General features: G+C 43.2%; 2 protein-coding genes across 2 annotated transcripts in view; one reads left to right on the top strand and one right to left on the bottom strand.

The window, feature by feature from the left end:
• Nucleotides 1-617: 617 nt before the first annotated feature.
• Nucleotides 618-5,727, top strand: cox4i2 (cytochrome c oxidase subunit 4I2). The gene is made up of 5 exons (XM_010743695.3): nt 618-777; nt 3,095-3,197; nt 4,263-4,427; nt 4,774-4,905; nt 5,293-5,727. The coding sequence occupies exons 2-5, from the start codon at nt 3,095-3,097 to the stop codon at nt 5,424-5,426; spliced, it is 534 nt and encodes a 177-aa protein (XP_010741997.2). The 5' UTR covers nt 618-777; the 3' UTR covers nt 5,427-5,727.
• A 1,706-nt stretch (nt 5,728-7,433) lies between these two features.
• bcl2l1 (BCL2 like 1) overlaps nt 7,434-22,729 on the bottom strand; it is a 28,778-nt gene continuing 13,482 nt past the window's right edge. Inside the window, exon 3 of the mRNA XM_010743692.3 lies at nt 7,434-11,202. Coding sequence (XP_010741994.2) covers nt 11,059-11,202 — 144 coding nt within the window. The 3' untranslated portion in view covers nt 7,434-11,058. The remainder of the gene's footprint in view (nt 11,203-22,729) is intronic.

Genomic DNA, 22,729 nt, shown 5'->3' with positions numbered 1-22,729 from the left:
TAATTATTAGTGTTTTTCTTTGAATGCAGCATTTTGGAAAGCTCACACAGCAGCAGTGTGTTACTGTGAACAAGTCTGTCCTTATCCGACCCCCGGGACTCTCCTCCCCCTCTCCTCCCTCCTCTGTCTCGGCTGTGTTGCTGGCGACCGTTGGCTCGCCTTGTGCTCCACATATCAGCCCCTATGCTCACAGCCAAACAGCTATGGGATAACACTGGCTCGGTGCCAGCCTGCACTTGTGGAGGTGTTAGCTGGTGTGAAAATCTTGCAACTTATCTCTTGTTGAGTCGTTTTTTTCTTTACTCTCTTCTTTACACAAACTCCAGTCTCACTTTCTCAGACATGCGCACACTCTCCCACTTTCCAACCATTATAAGAAATATGGACCCTCTCTGTGTCCTAATGTAACCTCCCCTAAAGTGACCTCACAGTGTAGTGAGGAGAGTGAGATGGGTGGGAGACGGGGAAATAAAAGAGAAAGTATCTTTGTGATCTGCAGTTAAACTCCTCTCTTTTTCCCCATTCCCTCTCTTTTTATCACATGCATTTCTAGATTGTTTACTCCGACTTGTTTCTCTCTCCTTTCTAAGAACCCTCCCTCTTTCTCTCTCTCTCTCTCTCCCTCCTTTCCTCTCTCACCCGCCCACCAGTTGGTTCCTGCTTACTGCTATGTGGCGATAAGAGCAGAGGACAAAACTAAAGAAAGAAGGCCTAAACAGCCCATTTCTCTCGAGATCTGCATCTTCTATCCAGCAGTTTTACTCTCTTGCGACTACCGTGAGTATCTGTCTTTGCCGAAATCAAATAAACAGGCTATAATAGCATCTGGCAAGGAGTAGAGGGGATGGCAGTGTGGTCAACCCCCCCACCCCTCCTCTTCCCCTACACGGTTAGGCAGAGTGGCGGACGTGCAGAACAGATAGTAAACTATGACATAGATCCAGCTGAGAGATTTCTAAATCTGCATGAATATGCAGCAGCAGTGTTAATATAGAAAACTAAGAATGCTCTGGAGACAGACTGAAGGAAGTCAAACTTGCTGGTGCTAAATTTATACCAGGAAAAAAAAAAAAAAAAAAAGTATTAGTGTTTGAAATGATCACTGTATACAGTTGCATGCAATTTTTGACCCTACGAGGACAAAGCATGCTTAAAAAAAGTCTGCAACATGAAGACTGAATGATATTCTAATGTCTTTTCTTATTCAATAAAGAAGAATTCAGAGCAAAGTCTGTGTGGATTCAACTAACTCACTGATTTTTCTTCAAATATGTGTTTAAAAAAAAAAGGACGTTAAAGGTTTCTGTTTACTTCTGTCCCTGTCAGAAGGTCAGCTCGGACTCTGAAACTGACTCACTGCCAATTTCCGCCATTTTAATTTGCTGTGCATGTGTGTGTGTGTGTGTGTGTATAATTAGCCACAGTACGACAGGTTAAAACACACATATAAAAGGAACGTTAGAGAAATGCATCACTGACCCTCGCATTCATCTGGTGCTGTCACAGTTTTTGCTTTTATATGTAAATGTGTTTCATTTGACAGTGACATGTCAATATTAGCAGATATCTGTCTAATCCCTGCAAAGATCATCTGCTCACTATCTGTGTGACCTAAAGGCTTCCACATGTCAGAGGAGCGCCGATAAAGCGGCTAACAAAAGGTCACAATCATGAATTCTGTTTTCATGGCTGTTTTTTTAACGCTGCACTTCAGTACATTTAACAGCGAAAAAAAAGTTAATGACGGACTTGGCATTCATCCAGACGACCATTATGAAGCACTTAATTAGATCTTCTGATTCACAACATAAAGAGAGAGATAAGTATGTCCACTGTTTGCTTTTGAGTCAATGGCCTCTTAAAACAGCAACATAAAACGGAATGGGCAATAGATATTTAGAGAAAATCGTTAGTGCAAATGGGCCGCATGCATATTTGCGTGTGTGTACAATAATTAAACATCCCCTAATTGCTGTCGTGTTTGTCTTAACGAGCTGCTGTTGTACTTTAAGGCTACCTTTAAGTGCTCTTCTGTGAGTCTTAAATACAACTTGTTGTTCATTACAGTGCTTTTGTCCTACTTACAGTGCAATTTACTCTGTAATAAAATTATACTGTATGCAGGCTTTGCAGTTATTGTGCAAAGTTAGCTGTTGTGTTACTTAAAATAATTTATTATATATATATATAGAGATAGTATATATATATATATATATAATATAGTTATAGATATAAGACACACATACACATACACAAACACACAGCCAGCTGCAGATTGGGCTTTTTTTATATGATTACCAACGGGACCTGAAGGCATCAGATTATTTTGAAATGCAGTGAGTTACTGAAACCAAATTACATGCCAAACCTTGAGATTAGTAACATAATCTGAATAATAATAATAATAATAATAATAATAATAATAATAATAATAATAAGTACTCTGAATACATTTTGATCAAACACGGACAATATTCTAAGAAACCATTTTTAAGTCAATTTTTTTCCCTCTCTTTAAACATTTTCAATGCAAATTCAAACCCATTAAGCGTATTCAGTGTTTACAGTTGGTCAAATAAAAAACAGTGAACGTTGTCTCTAATTATTGATCCATCTTTCTGTATTGTTGTTGCATGGTTGTTAGACGTACACTGCAAAACACACTTTAAAAAAAATGTAATCTCATTATAGTTACACACATTAATGCAATCTTGCTGCATTCAATGCAGCAGCTGAATTTAACAACTAAAAAAGATGTAGTTTTATACGTGACTAAAAGATCTACAGGCACCCTTGAAAGAATGAACCTCATCTCTAAAAATATTTCACAGGAAGGTTTATTTGTCTAAAAATATTAAACTAATAACTAAATTAATTCAGTCACCTTCATCTAAAAGTAGGTCACCCCTCCTTTGTCACTGCTAAGTAGGCCACTGAAGGACATGCAGTCATTCTTCCATCTGTGTTGACGCATTATAAATAGTGTTTATGTATTGGGTTTTAATAATCATGTTTATTAAAGTGAACCTGCTGACAATCAGCAGCCTGTTGTTTTGTATGAACTGTGTAACAAACTTCTGTCACCTGTCCACAGATGTTCCACCTGGCTGCAGGGCGCGTGGGGAGCTTGGCGGCGAAGCGCGCGACAGCGGCTCTGAGCACCAGCAGCGCGAGGATGATGGCGAGCCACGGTCACGGTACCGGCGACACACACGCGTTTCTCACATCCGCCATTTCACCACCAGCAGCAGCTGCTCGTGTCTGTTCTGGATAAACCGCGACAGGATGACAGGACGCGTTTCAGACGTTAGCTAGACAACTTTCAGGTTCAGGTGTTTCACCAAATTCTGTGACCTCATCAGGAAAGTCGACACTGTGAACGTTTATTAATATTTCAAACTGTATATACTGACTGGAGCTGTTACCAAAAACTTACCTCATTAATGTTGCAGAAACGTCACAGCAGCCATGTTGATATAAAACAGTGGGGTCAGCACAGGTGTTTCTAATTAATTTAGGTCCCGTTCCATTCAGCTGAAAACAGAGTGGTGGTGCATGTTGGCTCACTGGAAAGGCTCTGTTGCAAGAAATGGAACTGGACCTTAATTACTATCAGTGGAAACACCTGTGCTGTGCAGAGTCCTCAAATGTCACAAAATCTGATGGGTCTAACAATTTGCCGTAACACCTGTATTCCTACATTAAGGTCCAAACTAGATTTAAGTCAATGAGTCAGTTATTGTCAGTGTTTCAATTAAATGCATGTATTTATTTTTTGAAAAAAAGAAATAAAAAAAGATCAATAGTTCATAGGTCCTAAGATCCTCCGCTCCTGTCAGTCAAACGTGCATAATGTGTTGAGACACATTACATGTGTAATATCTTTATAATACATTTCTCTTGTGTTGTTCTTTCACATAAATAAGACAAAGTGTAAAGAATAGGATATGTTAAATTGTTCTATGGGACACACATACACACAGGTTTCCCCCTGTATGTTCTCTATCTCATAAGGGACCATGGCTGAAAACAAACTGAGAATCTTTGATTTAATTTATCTTCAGCCATTATTCAGAAGGTCTAGTTGCCTCAAACCAGCAGATGGCGCTGCTGTACTGTCATGATCAGACAGGTGACTACTGTGTTTGATCAAGGGAGAGAAAAAGTTCCCATTTTGAGTTTGAATTAAAAAAAACTTGACAGTATATATATTTTTTAAACCGTTGGTTCCAAAAAGTGACCTCTCCTGTCTGTCCATGCAGAGGTGTCAACCGCAGTGGACATGTCTAAGCCGCAGTACACTGACAGTGCGGACTACCCTTTGCCTGACGTACCATACAAACAAGTCCTGACTGATGCTGACAAGAGCCTGAAACAGAAGGAGAAAGGACCCTGGAACCAGCTGAGCAAAGAGGAGAAGCTCGCCTGTATGTTCTTCACTCACAGGCACACAGTACATACTCCATATAATACTCACAATATTCATACAAGGCCACAATCCCAAACACAGGGTCGCCCAGTAACAATAATCAAACACTATCAATGTGCCTGCATAATTTTACTGCTGTCCTTTAACTTGGATACTTCTTCCTTTGTGGTAACACCATAATATAGAGTGTAATCTCAGAAATAATATTTAATTTGATTTTAGTGTATGTCTCAATATGTCACTATTCACTCACACACGCAACATGACATGTGGAGCCTCTTGTTTTTACCTCGACCTCACCCATCTCTCCTGTCCTTCACTTCTTCCCCCAACCCTTCCTGCAGTGTACCGGCTGAAGTTCTTGAAGACCTATCCTGAAATGAGGCACAGCACACCGGAGTGGAAGACCGCCCTAGGGGCTGCCTTATTCTTAATGGGCTTCACTGGCTTCATAGTTTGGTGGCAGAAAGTGTACGGTAAATCTGCCTTTATCCTCTGAAAGGACAAACCATCCATTTTAAGTCTAAACAAGGACAATGCGAGTGGAGGACAGACATCGCACGTTTGGTGCCACGGCCTCTGTCAGACATTTTGACCTGTGTCAGAAAAAGCACATTAATGATGGCTCTGTTCCTTTTAAGTACCCCAGTGAACCAAAACCAGTTAGCCAACACGCACAATACCAGAGCCATGGAAGTGACTCATCTAAATGGACTCCATGCTTTAGTAATATCAGCTACATCAGTGTTTGGCAGGTCAAAATGTCCACTGAGAGAAAGGTCTATTACCAGGGTATAATATAATTTTTTGTAAACCATTCTGTCATATCTGTGTCACTTCACTGAAGTCTCTGTTTGCTTTAGTGTTCCCTAAACGTCCCAGGACCTTTGAGGGCGACTGGCCGGAAAAGCAGCTAAAGAGGATGTTGGACATGAGGATCAACCCTGTCCAGGGCATCTCATCCAAGTGGGACTACGAGAAGGGCCAGTGGAAGTAGAGAGAGCGCGGCAGATGTGGCACGGAGTTTGGACCTGACACCTCGGGGATACACCACTGTGAAGCTGCTGCTGAAGCTGCTCAGACTCAGCTTGAATGTTGCACTTACAGCTGAAAACCACTAGAAAGATGAAGCTTACCCACTGACATCTCTGAGGTCATTTTACTCTGCGTCACCTGTGGCTCTCAATCAGTAACCTCCTCTCCAACCACCGCAGCCTTCTGCTGCCATATGGTCATAACTGTGTCCGTCCTGTTGTAACCATGAAATAATAAAGTTTTGCTTTTGTCTCCGTCCAACACTTTTAGTCTGTTTGCTTCCTTTTAGTACCACGGTCATGTTTGTGAAGCAGTGCACAAAAACCATCCAGTGCTGCAAAGTAACTTTATACTTTTATAGTACAGCTTCTAAAATATTATGATCACTGCTTTAAAAAATAATTTGAAGTTTTTTTAGTCTGATTAAGTCCTTAAAGTCTAAAGTAGAGATGTGTCAACCTTGTTCCTGAACAACATATAACATTCCATCATGAGCGAGAATGCCGTTTCAACACAAAGTCTTCATGATGGGAAGATTTATTGTGAGGCCGCATTCCATTTAGCTCAGCATACCAAATAAAACAGGCAGCTGAGTTTATGTTCTGTCTGTAAATCTGACTCTGCAAAGTCATAAACAACTTACCGTCCAATAAAGGTGGAGAGAAAAGTCCCGCGCTGCACTATGCTACATTGGTTTAATGAAGGTTGTCATTTTTCACACAACTTAAAGTTCCTGACCTCTAGTAGCGTTCGCCAAAGATTCAAGTCCCTAAATTTAAAGGCTGTAAAACAACTTCCTCTAAACTCGTCAGCTTCTAAAATATAAACTGATCACTGATTTAAAAAAATAGATTTTATTTGAGTAAGATATTTCAACTTTATTTTGATGCAACATAGGTGTTGTTTCAAGAATTTGATAAACTCTGGTATTTGGTGATTTTACTACAGCCACCTGCCTTATTGTCTTCATGTTTCAAGATAAAGACAGAGTTTATTTAGATTACAAACAGGTTCAAATATTTTTATTGCACTATTACACTGTTTTAAGAAAATAAAGTTTTTTTACAACTCAGTTAAAGACAGAAATAGCTTTATAAGAATTTGGTTTTAAAAGTTCTGCATCACAAGTACTTTAGATAGTTTAAGTTCACTTTGCTGATGATACTTGTTTATTGTGTGTTCCTTGAATGCAGGACTTTTACTTAAAATAATTAAAAGCATTTTAATTGCCTCTTTTACTCCAGGATCTCAGTACTTCTCCAGTCACATCATGCAGCATCAGACGTTATCATCATGACATTATTCCAGAATTCTAACATGAGAAGCAAGAGCGAAAAATATTTTCAAAACGAGAACAAAAGGCTGCTTTTGAGTAATCTAAAACAGGGTATGTATTTAATGTGTGATGGTACATCCAGTCAAAAGGATTCCTTTAACCGTTTCCATAGAAACTGTGTGAGAGGAGAGGCAGAGCTGATCGCTGTCTTAACAGATACATTGAGGTATGTGGCTCCAAGCGCTTCAAATTAACTGGAGGCTGGAAATGAGTGCGTTAAATATTAATGCGACTGAATGGATTGTAACCGTTATAAATAACATTTAAAGGTCAAAGATGGGACTTGTGTGTATATTAGGTGTGTTTTTTTCCCCACATTCTGCCACATGCGCAGACATTTTTGTCGCAACACTGCAGGTTCAACACACGTTAATGATGTTTACAACGGCTCAGTTCCATTACGTGTCCTGCAACTCGAGCTGACAAATGGAAATGGAACACCGTCGTTATTACTGTTACTGATTAGAAGTGTGCTTTACATACATAATGTTTTCCTTTTGCTCACATGAAGTTAGGCAGTCTAAAATGGACTTCCCTCTTCCTCTGGAAAAAAAAAACCTTGAATACTTAAAGTGTCTCTCTTCATGCATGCTTTAACACACCCGCCCATCATCAAAGACACAGACTACAGTGCAACTTTCAACAGGAGCTTTATTAGGTTCAGTGTAATTTGAATTTTTACAATGGCATTCTAAGACAAAAACAGACCATTGGACACGGTTGCGATCTTTAGCTCTCTATTTTTATGACCAATAAATCAGAGAGCTAACTTTTTTTTTTTTGAAAATATTCCTCTAGCGACAGTCCAATAATCTGAGAAAAATGTTTTTGTGAACTAAATAAAATCAAATAAAAAACACAGCCAATGACAATTCACATCAATGTAAAGATGGAGTTTTTAAGGCAATCTGAAGGGGCACGATGATGCTTTTTACACCAAATATAAATAATGTTTAAAAGCCATCAGTTCTGTTTTTTATTAAATATGTCACTAAGCTAACGTACTATTCTAATCGGTTTAAATAACTAGCATATATATAGGATCGTGCCAATGCTGTCACACTTCCTTCATTTGTGCCTCCTTCGAAAAAACATTTTGCCACACGGAAATTCACACGCATGCACACACACACTTACACACACACACACACACACGCTCTCACTCTCACATATGTGTAGGAAGGGGACTTGTTTCAGTGAGGGGGGCCAGGACAGCAGAGAAAAGCCTGCGAGCAGCTTCTTTGTCGGGGCTTACACTAGAAAAATAGATATATACTGTACTGGAATGTTATGAGAGCAGATCTTGGCTAGTATTAAGATAGCTCCGGACACATTTGGAGGGTGAAGTCGAAGCAGTTTAGATTTGGTCAAATATTTTGTGGTGAGGGGAACAATCAGGACTGTAGAGAGAGAGAGAGAGATGCATGTGATGATGTTGATGATGATGATGTGGATTATGGAGCAGCATGGATGAAGAGAGGTGAGTCCTGCTTTGAAGATGGAGGCCCGGATATTAGACTTTGGAAGTGATGGATGTTTCATGTGTGGGTTCCACACATGGCTCGATCTAGCGCTGAACCCTTCTTTGTCTGTCTGTCTCTGTCCTGCACCATTGTGCTTCATTGAGCTGCTGTAACACACATGAACAGAACCAGGACAGGTTGCTGTTAGCTGGAGACAGTATTTGGAATAAGATGGAGTTTAAAGCACTGGAAGGGGGGGGGGGGTACACCTCATCTTCCCTCCCTTCCCAGTAAATTAATCAAGCTGCCAGTTGTTGGTGCGTGAAACACCAGGCGACAAACACTCCTCCGACTTCAGCTTTAAATTAAAGATGGAGAAGATGTTCGGAAACAAAGAGGAGGTCTTCCTCTCGCCGTCTCTCTCTCTCGTGGACTGACATGTCTGACTGACAGGTGTGTACGTGGCGTACGTGCCGATGTGCGTTTGCGTGAAGCAGCAGGTGGGCCAGCTGTGACTGACACACGTGACTAGGTGCAGTGACAGCCGAGGGGAAGCGCAGAGGAAGAGGTGGAGCTGGATGGAGAGAGGGGAAAGGAGGAGGAGGAGGAGATACGGATGGAGATTTTGACAGATTTGTGGTGTCTGGGGAGGACGGAGGAGGAGGAAAGTGGAGGCAGAGGGAGGGGGCGGACTGTGAAAGCAATGCATGGATAACCTGGAGTGAGCGCGTGAGAGATGGGAGATGAAGGTTTTGGGGGGGGGTGTAGTTTTACGGTCATACAGCCACTGACAGCTGCCGATCGGTTTAAGATGGTAAACAGACACATCCAATCAGATCCAACTCAAACACGTGACGCACAACTGCAGCTGCTTCATCAGTTTGCTACATACATCTTCAAAAGGCCGTGACGTTCACTCTGATAACATGGACATGAGGAATGACTTGAAATCAGAAATAAACGCTAGTCTTCAGGTCGAGCGTTGCAGCACATGATTAGGATTTTATTGCAAAACGATGGTGTAAATGACTTAACATTTCTTTGAACCGCCACCTTAGCATGATCAAACTTTGTTTTACTGGGGGGATTAATTTATTGTTTAGATGATAAAATGTCAGAAAATAGTAGAAAAATGTCCAGAGATATTTAATTTACATAAAATTACACAATTCAATAGCAAAAGAGAAAATCAGGAATCAGTGTGTTTTTGTCATTTTGGTTGATTAAAAATGTTGCACGATCCAGCTCCATAAACTATAGGACGTTTCTAACACACTGTAATATCAACTCATACGAGGATATTAATTTATATGAACGTGTCGTCTCAACAACTAGAACTTAGCATCTATAACTGGAGTATGAACACATCATGTTTTGTCCACCTCAGAGGAAAGAACATCTTGCTCAGTGTGAATCGCGGTCACATAAATATCTAAGAGATCCATATCCAGATTGTTTGTTTGTTTATTTTCCTCAAAAATAATGAGTTATCAGCCTAATATGAACATCTATGAGGATGATTAACTGTTATGGATGCGTCATAGGAGTTTTAATTGTTGCTGAACACATTAATAAACGCTCAGAAATGTCCGCATAGCCATATTGTAGTGCGTTATAACCCTTTTATTCAATTGAGGGGGTTCAAATTCGAGTATCCAACCCTTAATCCAGCTGACATTAGTACGCCTTTGATGCCGAGTGTTGCTGCGGTCGGTGCTGCTCCATCTGTTGTGTGTGTTGCTACAGTATTTTGCTGCATTCTTCAGCTACTGTGTAGTAAACATGGGAGGGTTCTGAGCCACGGCGCCCTGCCTCTATGAACTTTGAGAAGTCGCCACACACAGCGGTCTGGTTCTCAGCAGGCCGACCGAATACAAACAGGATAAAAAAATAAATGAAAAAATGAAAAAAAAACAAGGCCAAGTATGATGATGACGCACAGATCAGAGGGAGCAGTGAGGGGTTTTAATGGTTCACAAATCCAAAGCGCAGCAACAAACACAAACCAAGGAGTTCTTCCCCCAGTTAGCTTCTTACTTTAAGACTCCTGGGTTTTATTAACTGAAAAATCTGTTCAGCGTTCGTACAAAACCAATGAGCATGGAGGACAGGGCAAGACAGAACAACCGGCGTACGGAGGAGTCGTGGATTATGATGTCATAGTGTACGTGTTGGTGACAGGGATGGCTGGCAGGGAAACGTGGGGAACTACAGAAGCTGTTCAGGGGCAGGTGCTACATCCTCCCCTGCTTTCACTCTCCATATGGCACATACAAAGCTATTGTAGAGCTGTCTGTGGGGACGAGCGACAAAACAAAAGCTTCAAGACGAGACATGTAGAGCGGCCCGGGCCCCACGACACACTGACACTTTCTAATCACACAGATTTGAGTTAACTGTGAAGACTGGAGTCAGTTTTTGAGAGTGGGAGAAAACAAAAAAAATTGTTAAAACTATTAAATACAACTGAAAGAAAGAAAAATGATACAGGAACCAGGAGAGGAGGGAATAAAAAAAAAAGAACAACTGGTTCATTGAACAAAAGAATAACATCTGTGGAATCACAGATTTTTTCCATCAGGGTGAACAAATGAAACATCTTCTGTCTTTTTCTTCAAGGTTCAACCACACGTGATGATTCTTTTGTCCACCGTGCGGTCGACACGTGAAGGAGAAACAAAAACCAAACCAAAAAAGTAAACATCATCAGCAGTTCTGACGAGACAAACAGGACCTTCATTTCAACCACTGCGGATTGTAGGTTAACCTAAAAACTGACGTGAAGCGTCTCCCCTTCACAGGCGTTTCTGGGCGATGAGCGAGCCCACCACGACCCCGGTCACCAGGGTCATCCCCGCCAGCAGCCACTTCTTGAAGCTCTCCTGAGACCTCCTGCCCTCCGCCGCCGCGTCCTGCCCGAAGATTTCGGCGAAGCGCTCCTGGGATGCGAAAAAGAAGAAAGGGAAAGGGTTAACACGGGGGTTTATTTGCTGCCAATCGTGTGAGACATATTCAAATCTGATGAGGAAAAAAAACAACCACATTGATTCCCTAAAATTCCCCAACCGAAATACACAAAAGGGTTCAGAGAGTCAGGTGGATTCCCCTCTGTAAAGGTCTCCAGGCAAACTGCCGCCCACGGCTGGCTGTCTGAATGACTGTGAGAACCCACACAGTCACATGTGGAAATTTCCACTCACCGCAGCAAATCATACAGGTAAAGAAAATCAGGACAAAGGCCCAAAAAAACCCCACAAAAAGCACCTGCGTCGACGCTGTGCACAGCATTAACAATATATCACTGATTAAAAGGAGAAAATCATTAAACGCAGTGCCAAGGAGCCGATAACGACAACCCTGGCATGTTCCGACCTCCCCTCCCCTCTCCGGCATCCCATCAGCCCTGCAGAACCGTTGTTGTCGCTGACATTCTTTCCCAACATTATCCTCAGACTTGCCAAGCCTACATCACCGCCCACTGAAATCATTTCCTGGAAATGAGCTGCAACATGTGCAGTTTGAACTTCTGGCCACACGGAGGCGCCAGTCAGAGTCGAATCTCGCATGTAAACACAAAACAGTGAACAGAGATCAGCTGAGCTGCTGGACGAGGCCCACTGAGTCACCGCAGATGATGCTCATGTTTGTCCACACATGAGAAGTCTCAGTGCTTCAGCTCAAAAATCATCTGTGATGAGCAGATGACGAGCGCCTTCACCTGAACTGCCGTGAAGAGGACAGATCCAGATGCCTGACCTGTAGTGAGAGGAGGATTCAACAGGCGAGACGGAAGGTATTTCATTATGTCAGGGAGGGGGCCTGTTACTGGAAACTCTGCTCTGAGAAAGGAGACCGGAAGAAGAGAGCGAAAGAACAGATCATGATCAGTGAAAGACGGAATGCAAAGAGAGGGGTGGGTGGATGTGGGGAGTTAACTGGAAGTTACTGGACACTGTGCCAGAAAGCTGGTGGAATAATCTCAAAACTTAACCCTGAACCCTGAGTTGACTAACACAGACTCGTCACTCTGAGGTAACCACGTGCTCGATGACTGGAAAAAGCCCTCTTCGATTTAGCTCCAATAACATTCACCGTGGCAACGGGCGAGTAAAGGGCAGAACATCCATTTTTAATCCAGCAGATTTGAACGTATGACAGCATTAGAAACACGAGGCACAACAACAGCCTGAACGGACGAGATAAAAATAAAAGTCAGTAAGTCAACACTTCACTTTTAATTTATCATTCACCAGACTTGGGTTTCGTTAATGGATGATTAATGGCTGTGACACGTGTTTTATTGTGAGCTCACACTGTGATGTTTAAGGGAAGAGATCAACATCCAAAGACATGATGAACATCCAACAAGGATTTTCATTTTCCTCGCCCCCAAACTTGAATCTCCGAAAATTAATTATATTTCGATATTAACCGGATGGATAAGCAGCTCCCTAAAGGCCCTCAGGCAGGACGCTCAGAAACTTCTATGGAAGAAAAACCTGCCAGTAACCGACGCTGTAACTGCTCCAGAGTCAGGGATTTCCATTTGACGAATGGAGATGGCCTTGAAAAGGAGTAGGAGCATCATTCCTGAAACATTCCAAGAGCCTGAATCTTTGGATAACTCAACTGTGTGTCTAGATTCGGTCACTCCCCATTCCGATGTGGCGACATCACCGACCGTCTCAGGAAACCCTAACAATGAGGTTTTTACGGGGCGCAATACAAAATCTATATAATTTACATGTGGGCGGATTTCAGAGGAAATGAATGTTGGTTTCATGGTAATATTTCAAAGAATACGGAGGAAGCTGATGCAAGATAAGGAAGCAGATAGCGCGGTGATGATCTCACTTCTGTGGTGCGCACTTCATCCTGAAACTAGCTTATCACAAACGTCATTCTAGTGATATGTGATAATTTCTGTGCTATTACCAAAAAATCCCATCAAGAGTCAAAACCAAAATTTCTAAATGTTCCTTCATCATGATGAACACAGGCACTTGATTCACTCAACACACCGTCCTGCAGCTGGAAATAGACAACTAGAGCTTAAAATGTGTATTAATCCGCAGCTGAAAATAGTCCCCGATAGTGGGATAGTGCCTGGTAAACGAGACGTTTGGGTTTGTTTCATGTATTAATGTGAGGAAAGTTCAGGTCTGTGTGGTGCGGTCATGGATGGATTATAAGAGCCATGACGAAACATCTGATGAGTCATGTGACTTCAATGAGTCCATGTCTCCAATTAAGAGCGTTAACTCTTTCTAAGGAGGCAAAGTTTTTGTGAAATATAGGATATGTTGATAGGAAGCCAGCTAATGTCTTAAAGTCGATAAAGACAAAAACAACAATATAACCACAAAATAACCTGCCAACAACATATTTGTACACCTAATGTGCCTAATATGTGCAGTCACTGCTCTGTTGAAGTGACACACACACTTCCAGAGATGATGTGTGTTGAGTCAACGGTTCCGCTCACTGAGTAGAAATATGTAAATATGTAGTCGATGGCAACACTGAAGCAGGTTTGAAGGTTTCATTGTCTTTCCTTACGAAGTTGACTCAAGGTTGGATTGTCACCTTGAGCTCATCATCGTTCCTCATCTCTCACACACCAGAACAGCGTGGACTTACACAGCGACCACGTGACCCCGCTCCAACACGGCCTTGTTCATGAGGAATCAAAGAGGCTCCTCATTGCCTCTGCTCGTGACGAAAAGTAAACATTTGTCTTCAGGCTTACCTTGATTTGTACTGGCACAGAAAAGATAAGGCGGCCTTCCATCTGGTTAGAAAAGCAGATTCAACCATTGATGTTACACACAGGTGTCAAGGAAATGTCACGATGACTGTGCCCCATTGACGTGAATCAGCTACAGAGATTAATAGGAGCTACCAAAGTAAATAAGTCATGGCGTAAGTTCCCCGCAGTGTACGTCTTGTAATATTAGGTAATACATGCTCTACTACAGCTTTACAGTCACAGGGCAGTCGACCACTGCCTAGCCCTTCCTGTGTAATATTTCAGAACAATGTGAGTGAGGAACGTGGGTGTTGAGAACAAACTACACCCTGTGATGATGACAGGCAGTTATAAAAAGGAATATGCCAGGACATGTTATCATTCAGTGGCTTTTATACATATGATGAAGCGACGTGTGCTGATTATGTGGCAGTCAGGAAAGCTCCTTCACATGCTGCACAAACCATCGTGTTTAGATGTTATTCATATCACTGGCTGTGATGATCCTTTGTCTCGTGTTAATATTCAAATACACCGTCATTCAACAGTACTTTATTTGTTTCTGTTTACAGGGATGGTGCATGATTAAAAAGGAATTGCACCAGAGTTAGCGAACAGCTAATTAACCTTCTGTTGTCTCCGCGCAGGTAGACAAAGAACGAGCACAACACGATAAAAACTCCAAACAAAACATTCATAACATCCATCAGGCCAACAGATAAATCCAATCATCTGTGGTGACAATGCAGAGCTTCCTTCCTCTTCCCGGGATTCCATAATCACAAATATTAATGTCTATGTATGCAAAGACTCATTTTAAAAGTTGCAGTCTGTAAGATCTGGAGCCTTTATTTTCAGAATAAGGCAGACATGGGATATAATCTTCATAACTATGTTTTCATGCATGTATGATCTCCTGAAAATAAGAATCTTTTTATTTTTTAAAAATCCTTTTATATCTATGGTCGGAGCGGGTTCTCTTTCATGGAGGCCGCCACGTTGAAATACCGTGTTTCTACAGTAGCCCATAACAGACAAACTACATACTGACTCTAGACAGGGCTCTTAAAGTGTTGTTTCTCCTTTACACTAACCCCGAATTTCAAGGTCCACGCTGGACCTTTAATCCGCCAGGCACGTACGTCTCTGTCACGTCACAGCTGTGACGCTGTTTTGGTCCGTCCTGCACGTGACTTCAAACCCCACCGGAAGCGTTTCAGATTTTGTTTACTTGCTCAGATTTTTTGGATATGTTCTTCTAAATATGCTTCTACATGTGTAAATATGCTACATAGTTAATTAGTTTCTTTTGTCTGTTTTTACGATCAGCCGTTTGCACGGGGTATTTTATTTTGAAAATCCGCCGGCTTCTCTATGCTGTTTCTGTGTCTGACTTCCTGTCAGCTCGAGTTGCTCTGTGTAAATTGACGCGGGCTGCTCGCAGCGTCCATCAAAAACAGAACAGTTGCGTATTTAACGCGGAGCTGAGTGGAGGCCCACTTCTGGGGCGCTTCTGAACCGGACCACGGTGGAGCCGGTGGAGTTTGATACATTGACTAGAATGGCCACGTATCACTGCGGCGACTGCGGCGCACACACGCCCGGTGGAATTTGGGGGTTAGAAGATGAGGGTGATGTGAGGAGATTGCAATACACCGATTAGACCACTAGATGCAACTAAAGTCTACACACTGGACCTTTAAGAATATTCAAACGCAAACAGGTGACTGAAAAAACTGTACAAGATGATTCAACCAACCTCCACCAGAATGAGTCCATCAGTGGATCAATATCATGTCTGAGGTTCACAAGTTTTGTTTGGTTCATAATGACTTGTCTTGTCATAGTCAACAGTTCTTCATGTAGTGATCAAAGCCAACAACGTGCTCATTTGTTACACAGTAGTTTCAATGCACCGTCAAAAGAATTCCTGTGATTTCTTCACCAGCATAACCAGTCAGATCACTGTGCACATGCCAGGGCAGCGCTGTTGGTTTGATCTGCTCATTCTCCCTTAGTCCCACCTGGCAGGTATTCACAGTCTTTATCTGCTCTCTCTGTTTCCCTTTCACATGGTCACGCCTTCGTTTCTTTATCTCCACTCTGTTCCCACAGGAAATCAGGTGCGAGGCAGCAGCCCGCGGAGGGGAGTGCTTTCAGGCCTTGTCTGGGGTTTTTTCTCCGTCTTTAACTTTGTCTTTCTTCGTTAGCCAGGGAGAGAGAAAAAAAAAAGGATGAGGGGAGGATTAGCTCTTGAAAGCAAGAGGTTGGATGGAAGGGGAAGAGCGAAAAAAGGGAGCGAAATAGTGAAGGGGAGTGCGGGGAAGGAGATTCGGCAGTTGGTTGCCAAGGCTACCGGAAAGCAGCTGATTAGCGTGTGTGATGTGTGAGAGAGTGCCCGGGCCTGTAGGTCCGTCCTGTGGCTGATAAATGGCCCAACGCTACACGTGGAGGAAGGAGCGTTTTAACGATCATTAGCAGCAGCTTCCCATTCATCAGCTCTGACTTGTCTGTTGCTCTGATGTTGCACCATAACAAGCTGCAACACTCAAATCCCCAGACTGTGAAACCCCCTGCCCACAAAACACACACACACACACCAGACGTTGATTAACACCTCACATCCTTTTCCTTTTAGGCAAAATGGGGAGGACGAACTGAAATTCAATAACTTGAGGTCACTTGAAGAAGCACATTGCGTTAACATCAGTAATCATATGTGTAAGCATGAATATAGCATATTTATAAGTAGTTAAACAAATTTAAATAAGAACGATTCATTTATTAATAGCCTCTGACGGGAGCTAAGATATTTACTATGCAAATATGCATAGCACTTAACTGGATCCATGAAATACCTCCTATTGTAAGACGGAGGCTCGGTGCCAAATAAAAAAGAAATGATAACAGTTTTATGGAGCTCTGGCAGCGTTTGATGAATCACTTGCCAAATAATAAGTCAATTCACTCAAACATGGTAGGCTCCATGTTGGTCGAGGGTTTCTGATAATCTGTGCTTGTACTACATGTAAGACAGGGTTTTCCCTCTACACAGTGACTCTGTGTTCTTTCCACAAGCCTTTCCGCTCTGTGATACATCAACTTTATTGCGTTGATCACTGTTATATGGTGCAATAAAAATAGGATATCAGTTTGGCTTCACAAAAAAAAAAACTTATGATTGATATTTCTAATCATTGTCTTTGACATTTTAGAGACAAACACTGTTTAATAGTAAAATAAGGGATTTTTTTTATACTTGGTGCTAAATTTAAAAGTTCAGCTGTGCATGTGAGCACGAGTCTAAATACAACAGATGAACTGGCTTCTTTTAAAAAAGGTCAGAGTGCCTCTGTCTCTGTGCTAGATCTGATACAGACCGCTCGCACCCCCCCGGCATGCAGAGAAGATCCCAGGGTTCAGAGCTGCTCGCTGGATAGTGTTCCACTGTGACAGTGGGCTGACAAAGGCTCCCAGCTCTCACGTGTAAGGGTGGCTTTCAGTGTGTGTGTGTGTTTGTGTTTGTGAAACACTCCCTCTGAATAGCAATGACTTGACAATAAAAATCTAGATGAACCAGCTTTGAACCAGTTCAGTCTAGAGAAAGGGGACAAATGAGCTCACCAGGATAGTTACCGGACATGCAGACTGGTTGTCATGCTCTGCGGTGAGTCAGGCATCGCGGTGAAGAGGCAAAAAAATAAATGGATCAATGTGTGTGTGTGTGTGTGTGTGTGTGTGTGTGTGTGAGTGTGTGAGTGAGTGAGTGAGTGAGTGAGTGAGTGAGTGAGTGAGTGAGTGAGTGAGTGAAAAAGGAATGGAAAGACAGTGAGAGTTTGCTTTCGTGATTCAATTTTAAAAAGGCCAAAGAACAACTTTCTCTGACTGAAGAGGAGAGGAAACATGTCATCTGTCCAGACCGTAGCTGAGCAACACTTCCTGCAGGTTGCAACACTGGGGGACGCGTGCATGTGAACAACATGTGGTCTTGTGCACACACACACATAAACTGCGGTGTCCCCGAGCCAAGGGTACAGCGTGGAACACATTGTGTGTTTTTCTGTTTATTGGGTAAAGTGACTGTTGCGTCCGCGCGTCTGATGAAATACTGTTTACAGGTCGGCAAGGCGTTGGCGATGATGACACTATATAGGAGGAGATATGAGTTTAAAGTGCAAGTGAATGTGATGTGTGTGCTGTGACCCCTGCCTCACACTGACAAACAGTCCATGTGTCGATCATGAGGTCATGGTGACTCAGTGAAATCAAACCAAGCAGCAGATTAAGAGTTTTGTTTGTTTGCTCTGGTCCAAACCAGTTGATGGGTTCATAGAAAAGTCTACACTTTCTGATGCCTGAAGAAGAGCGCATCCATTCGAATCGCGTTGCTTAAAATGTTTCATGTGGGGCTGGCTTGAACAAACAGGTTTTGTTTCTGCATGTCGTTCCCCTCTACTTATTTCTCTGATGCACTGCTAGAATAAGAGGACGTGACATTTAATCAAAAAGCCGACAGGCAGCAGTTCCACGCACAAGTCTGACCGTGGCAGAGAACGTGGTGATATTATTGTCACCCCACCATCATTTTTCTCCAGCATGGCTCTTATGGAGTTCAGCCAGGAGGAAGAACTGCTCCAATTAATTCCAAGAAAGAGTAATCTGCACGAGATGTTACTGTCCATCAGTGGCTGAACTGCTCACCACACATTAGTGTTCTCGGTTCAATCGCTCCCACCTGAAGTATGAGATCAGTGCTGGTGTCTGGTGGGTGGCAGGGCAGCCAAACTAGTTTGGTGTGATGGATCATTTCCAACCGGAAAGAAAGTGAGAAAAACTTCAATCATTAAACATCTCCTCAGCGTGACAGGCTTGACTTGCTGGTGGTTTGCCAGTAGTTAGTTTATTATGACTGATAGTTCGTAAACTTTCACACGAGAAAAGTATGAAAAATATGTTAAACACACCTGGCTACAGGAGTAGCAAAGTGGCGGAGTACAGCTGGTAGTTGGGTCTGATCAAAGACCGCTCCAGACAGGAACAAGCCCACCATCTCTCAAGGCTCTCTGTGTGGTGGGTTTGGTCAGCACCAGAGGGGCATTACTACGTTTACGAAGTCTGATTTAACAGAACTAAAAAGCTCCCCAACCTACAAGATTCAGAGAAAGCACCTGAGGGACATGTCACAATGTGTCTGGCATCATAAATCATCCATATTTTTGGCATAATCACAAGAATTTAGATTGTAATATAAAAGTATTCAGACTACTTTCTCAGGGAGATTTCTAGAACTGATAGGGGACCAGCTGTGGTTGAATTCATTAATTGGATGTGCTTCAAAAGACACACACTGGTGTGTATAGATAAGTTCCCGTAATTCACAGTGCTTATCAGACTAAAAAGTCCAGGAAAGTCTCCGTAGATCAAATTGTGTCACGGTGGAGAAACCATTTTACGAGCTTCGAATGTTGACACGGGCAGAGTCTGTTATTGTGAAAAGGTTGACATTTAACGAAACTGCACGTCCCGTCTGACTCAGTGACCGGGTGAGAAGGGCCTCGGTCAGAAGTCCTCTGTAAGAGGAGTGGGAGAAGCTGCTAGAAAGGAAGCAGCCTGTCACCCAGGCTTTTATGACAGAGTGGCCCAAAACCACTTCACAGAGTGATCCTGGCCGGAACTCCAAGAGCCACGTCTGGCAAAAATCAAAGTCCTGCTTGTCCTGCACGGTGGTGGAAGTGCTTCTACTACTACATAAAGTCTTTAAGTAAATGAAGGACTGAGTTATTTTTTAAAAGTTTGGATGAATTTGCAATAATCTCTTATTTGTGAAGACCAGACTTCCTGTTTTTTGTTTTTTCTTGCTGGAGATCCACTGCTTCAACAATAGTGAGCAGCATAACCTCCTCGTCCATATGAATATTGCATTCATCATGTGATTTTTAATTACCGTATTCATTAAAACCAATGGTGCTTTTCATCATTCGAGTGGTTGCATGTTAGTTTGGGGCTTTATGGCATCGAATCTGTGTCAACAATGTGAGAGCTTGTTCCTCCGTTTTTAGAAATGTCCTCATCATCGGCACGAGTTCCGTCTCTTCTTCCCCCTCCTCAAAGACTTCAGTCACATTTTCATTCACACAGCAATTTGACGGGGAGCACTCAAGGCCAAATACGACAAAAACAAGAGTCAAGTACGATCCAAAAAGACAATGGCTGAAAAAAAGATGAAAATACACGGCCCACGAGAGGAAAATATGAAAAATACATACTACACTTCCTGATGCCTGAAGAAGAGCGCATCCATTCGAATCGCGTTGCTTAAAATGTGCATGTTTCATGTGGGGCTGGCTTGAATAAATAGGTTTTGTTTCTGCATGTCGTTCCCCTCTACTTATTTCTCTGATGCACTGCTAGAATAAAAGGACGTGACATTTAATCAAAAAGCCGACAGGCAGCAGTTCCACGCACGAGTCTGACCGTGGCAGAGAACGTGGTGATATTATTGTCACCCCACCATCATTTTTCTCCAGCGTGGCTCTTATGGAGTTCAGCCAGGAGGAAGAACTGCTTCAATTAATTCCAAGAACGAGTAATCTGCACGAGATGTTACTGTCCATCAGTGGCTGAACTTCTCACCACACATTAGTGTTCTTGGTTCAATCGCTCCCACCTGAAGTATGAGATCAGTGCTGGTGTCTGGTGGGTGGCAGGAGAGCCAAACTAGTTTGAAGTGTGATGGATCGTTTCCAACCGGAAAGAAAGTGAGAAAAACTTCAATCATTAAACATCTCCTCAGCGTGACAGGAGTGACACTTGCTGGTGGACTGCCAGTGTTCATGCGTCTGTATGTACTTTTTCGTCTCCTTTGGACTTTGGAGAGTGAGTGTGTGTGTGTGTGTGTATGTGTGTGTACGTGTTGAGCCGGCGGTGGGACCATGAATTAAAGAGGAGATTAATGAGTCAGGACATGGAGGCTCAGGCTCCAATCTGTTCCCTGTCCCACTCTGGGGGATGTCTCTCTCCACAAAACCCCATTCTGTCAGCACACACACACACACACACACACACACACACACACACACAGCAGGAAGACCAAGGACTCAGGACTGTGTGTGTGTGTGTCTACGTCTGACGGAGAGAGCACATGTTTAGGAAAGTGTAAAAGACGGTGAAGGAGAGCGGGGTGAGGAAATGAGTGAGGGATTCTCTCTCTGTGAGTGGAGTGGAACCCTCCACCCTGTAGGCCATCACCCCACGCAGACACCTCGCCATGACCCTGAGACCCGCCATCTGGTCTGGAAGACAGAGAAACAGGAATCGAGAGAGGAAACCGTGACAGTGAGACAGAACGAACGACAGGCGAGGAATGTGACAAAAAGAAAGAAAAAGGGAGAGGAAAGTAGAACAATAGAAGGAGGAAGGAACCGGGCTGCCAAAATGACTAGAACATGAACCAGAAGGCGAAAGGTGTGTGTGTGTGTGGATAGAGGAACAACGGAGAGTATCACTGATGCATTTCCTTGGAGCCACATAGTGTACATTTTTAAAAAGTTTGACATGCAAGAGAGAATTCTCTGGAGCTCAGATGAATATCCGTCATCCGTTTTTGTTTCCTCTTTCTATTATCGCCTCTCTCTCTTACTGCGGAGCTACTGAAGATATCGTTAGTCTTTATTGCTTTACCCCCTCGGCCATTTAAACAAGGCCGTGATGAATATAACGACGATGGCCTTGATGCTCTTTATCATCATTTAGCCCTTGCACTATATGAGATCGGGAGCCACATTACCATGAAATACTCATCAAGCCCTCTCCATCCGTCCCTCAGCTCTCCCACTCTAATACATGCCATGAGACTCGCTAATCCCATGATATGCCTCGTAATCTGATCACAGATATGAGCATGGAGAGAGAGAGAGAGAGAGAGAGAGAGAGAGAGAGAGGTGAAATGCAATCAGAGAGGAGAGGGACGCAGGGCTGCCTGCACTCGGCTGTGTGAAGACAGAAGATGGCAAGAAAAAAAAATGCAATGTGTCGCGAGAGGGACGGGTAAGGATGTGTGCTGAGAGGTGAAAGAAAATGAGGGGGCAAGCAGACAGAAGGAGAGGGAAGAATAGACAGGGAGGATGGAAGGAGTGGAGGGGGGTGGTGGGGGTGACCTGATTTTACCACTAAGCCTCGGAGAAGTGGAGCAGCACGTAGGCAACCGAAGGCAGCATCCTCGCTCTGCTCCACAGAACATCCAGCTGCTGTGTTTCTGTACGACATGTGAGCTGCACATATAGTGTACGCCCCACGCACACACGCACACACACACACACAGGGCGCCATACATGCAGCGTAACCTGTTAACCTACATGCTGCACCCTCGTCTGAGCTGAGTCACACGCATCGCCATCTGCATCTGCCTCCCTCTGCCCTCGTCTTTATTCATTCTAGGCTGCCATGCGTTGCCAGACACTTGCGAGGTGGAGGTGAAGGTGGAGGTGGTGGTGGTGGTGCGCTACAGTGGAAGTCTGATGTCTAGCAGTCTGGCGAAGCCGCTCTAATAGCTCCACACTCTGCTGTGCGCTGGCAGTATAGACATGCGCGCTCATCTATTACACAGCTGGGTGTCTGTCCTGTATACATAAACAGTGTCTGCTGCTGCTGCTGCTGCTGCTGATGCAGTCTAAATGCAGAAAATGTAATAGTTAGAGACTGTATTGATGTCTCGCTGC

The sequence above is a fragment of the Larimichthys crocea genome, chromosome XV, assembly GCF_000972845.2.
Source record: "Larimichthys crocea isolate SSNF chromosome XV, L_crocea_2.0, whole genome shotgun sequence".
Lineage (NCBI taxonomy): Eukaryota > Metazoa > Chordata > Actinopteri > Sciaenidae > Larimichthys > Larimichthys crocea.
This window is presented reverse-complemented; position numbering and strand designations above follow the sequence as displayed.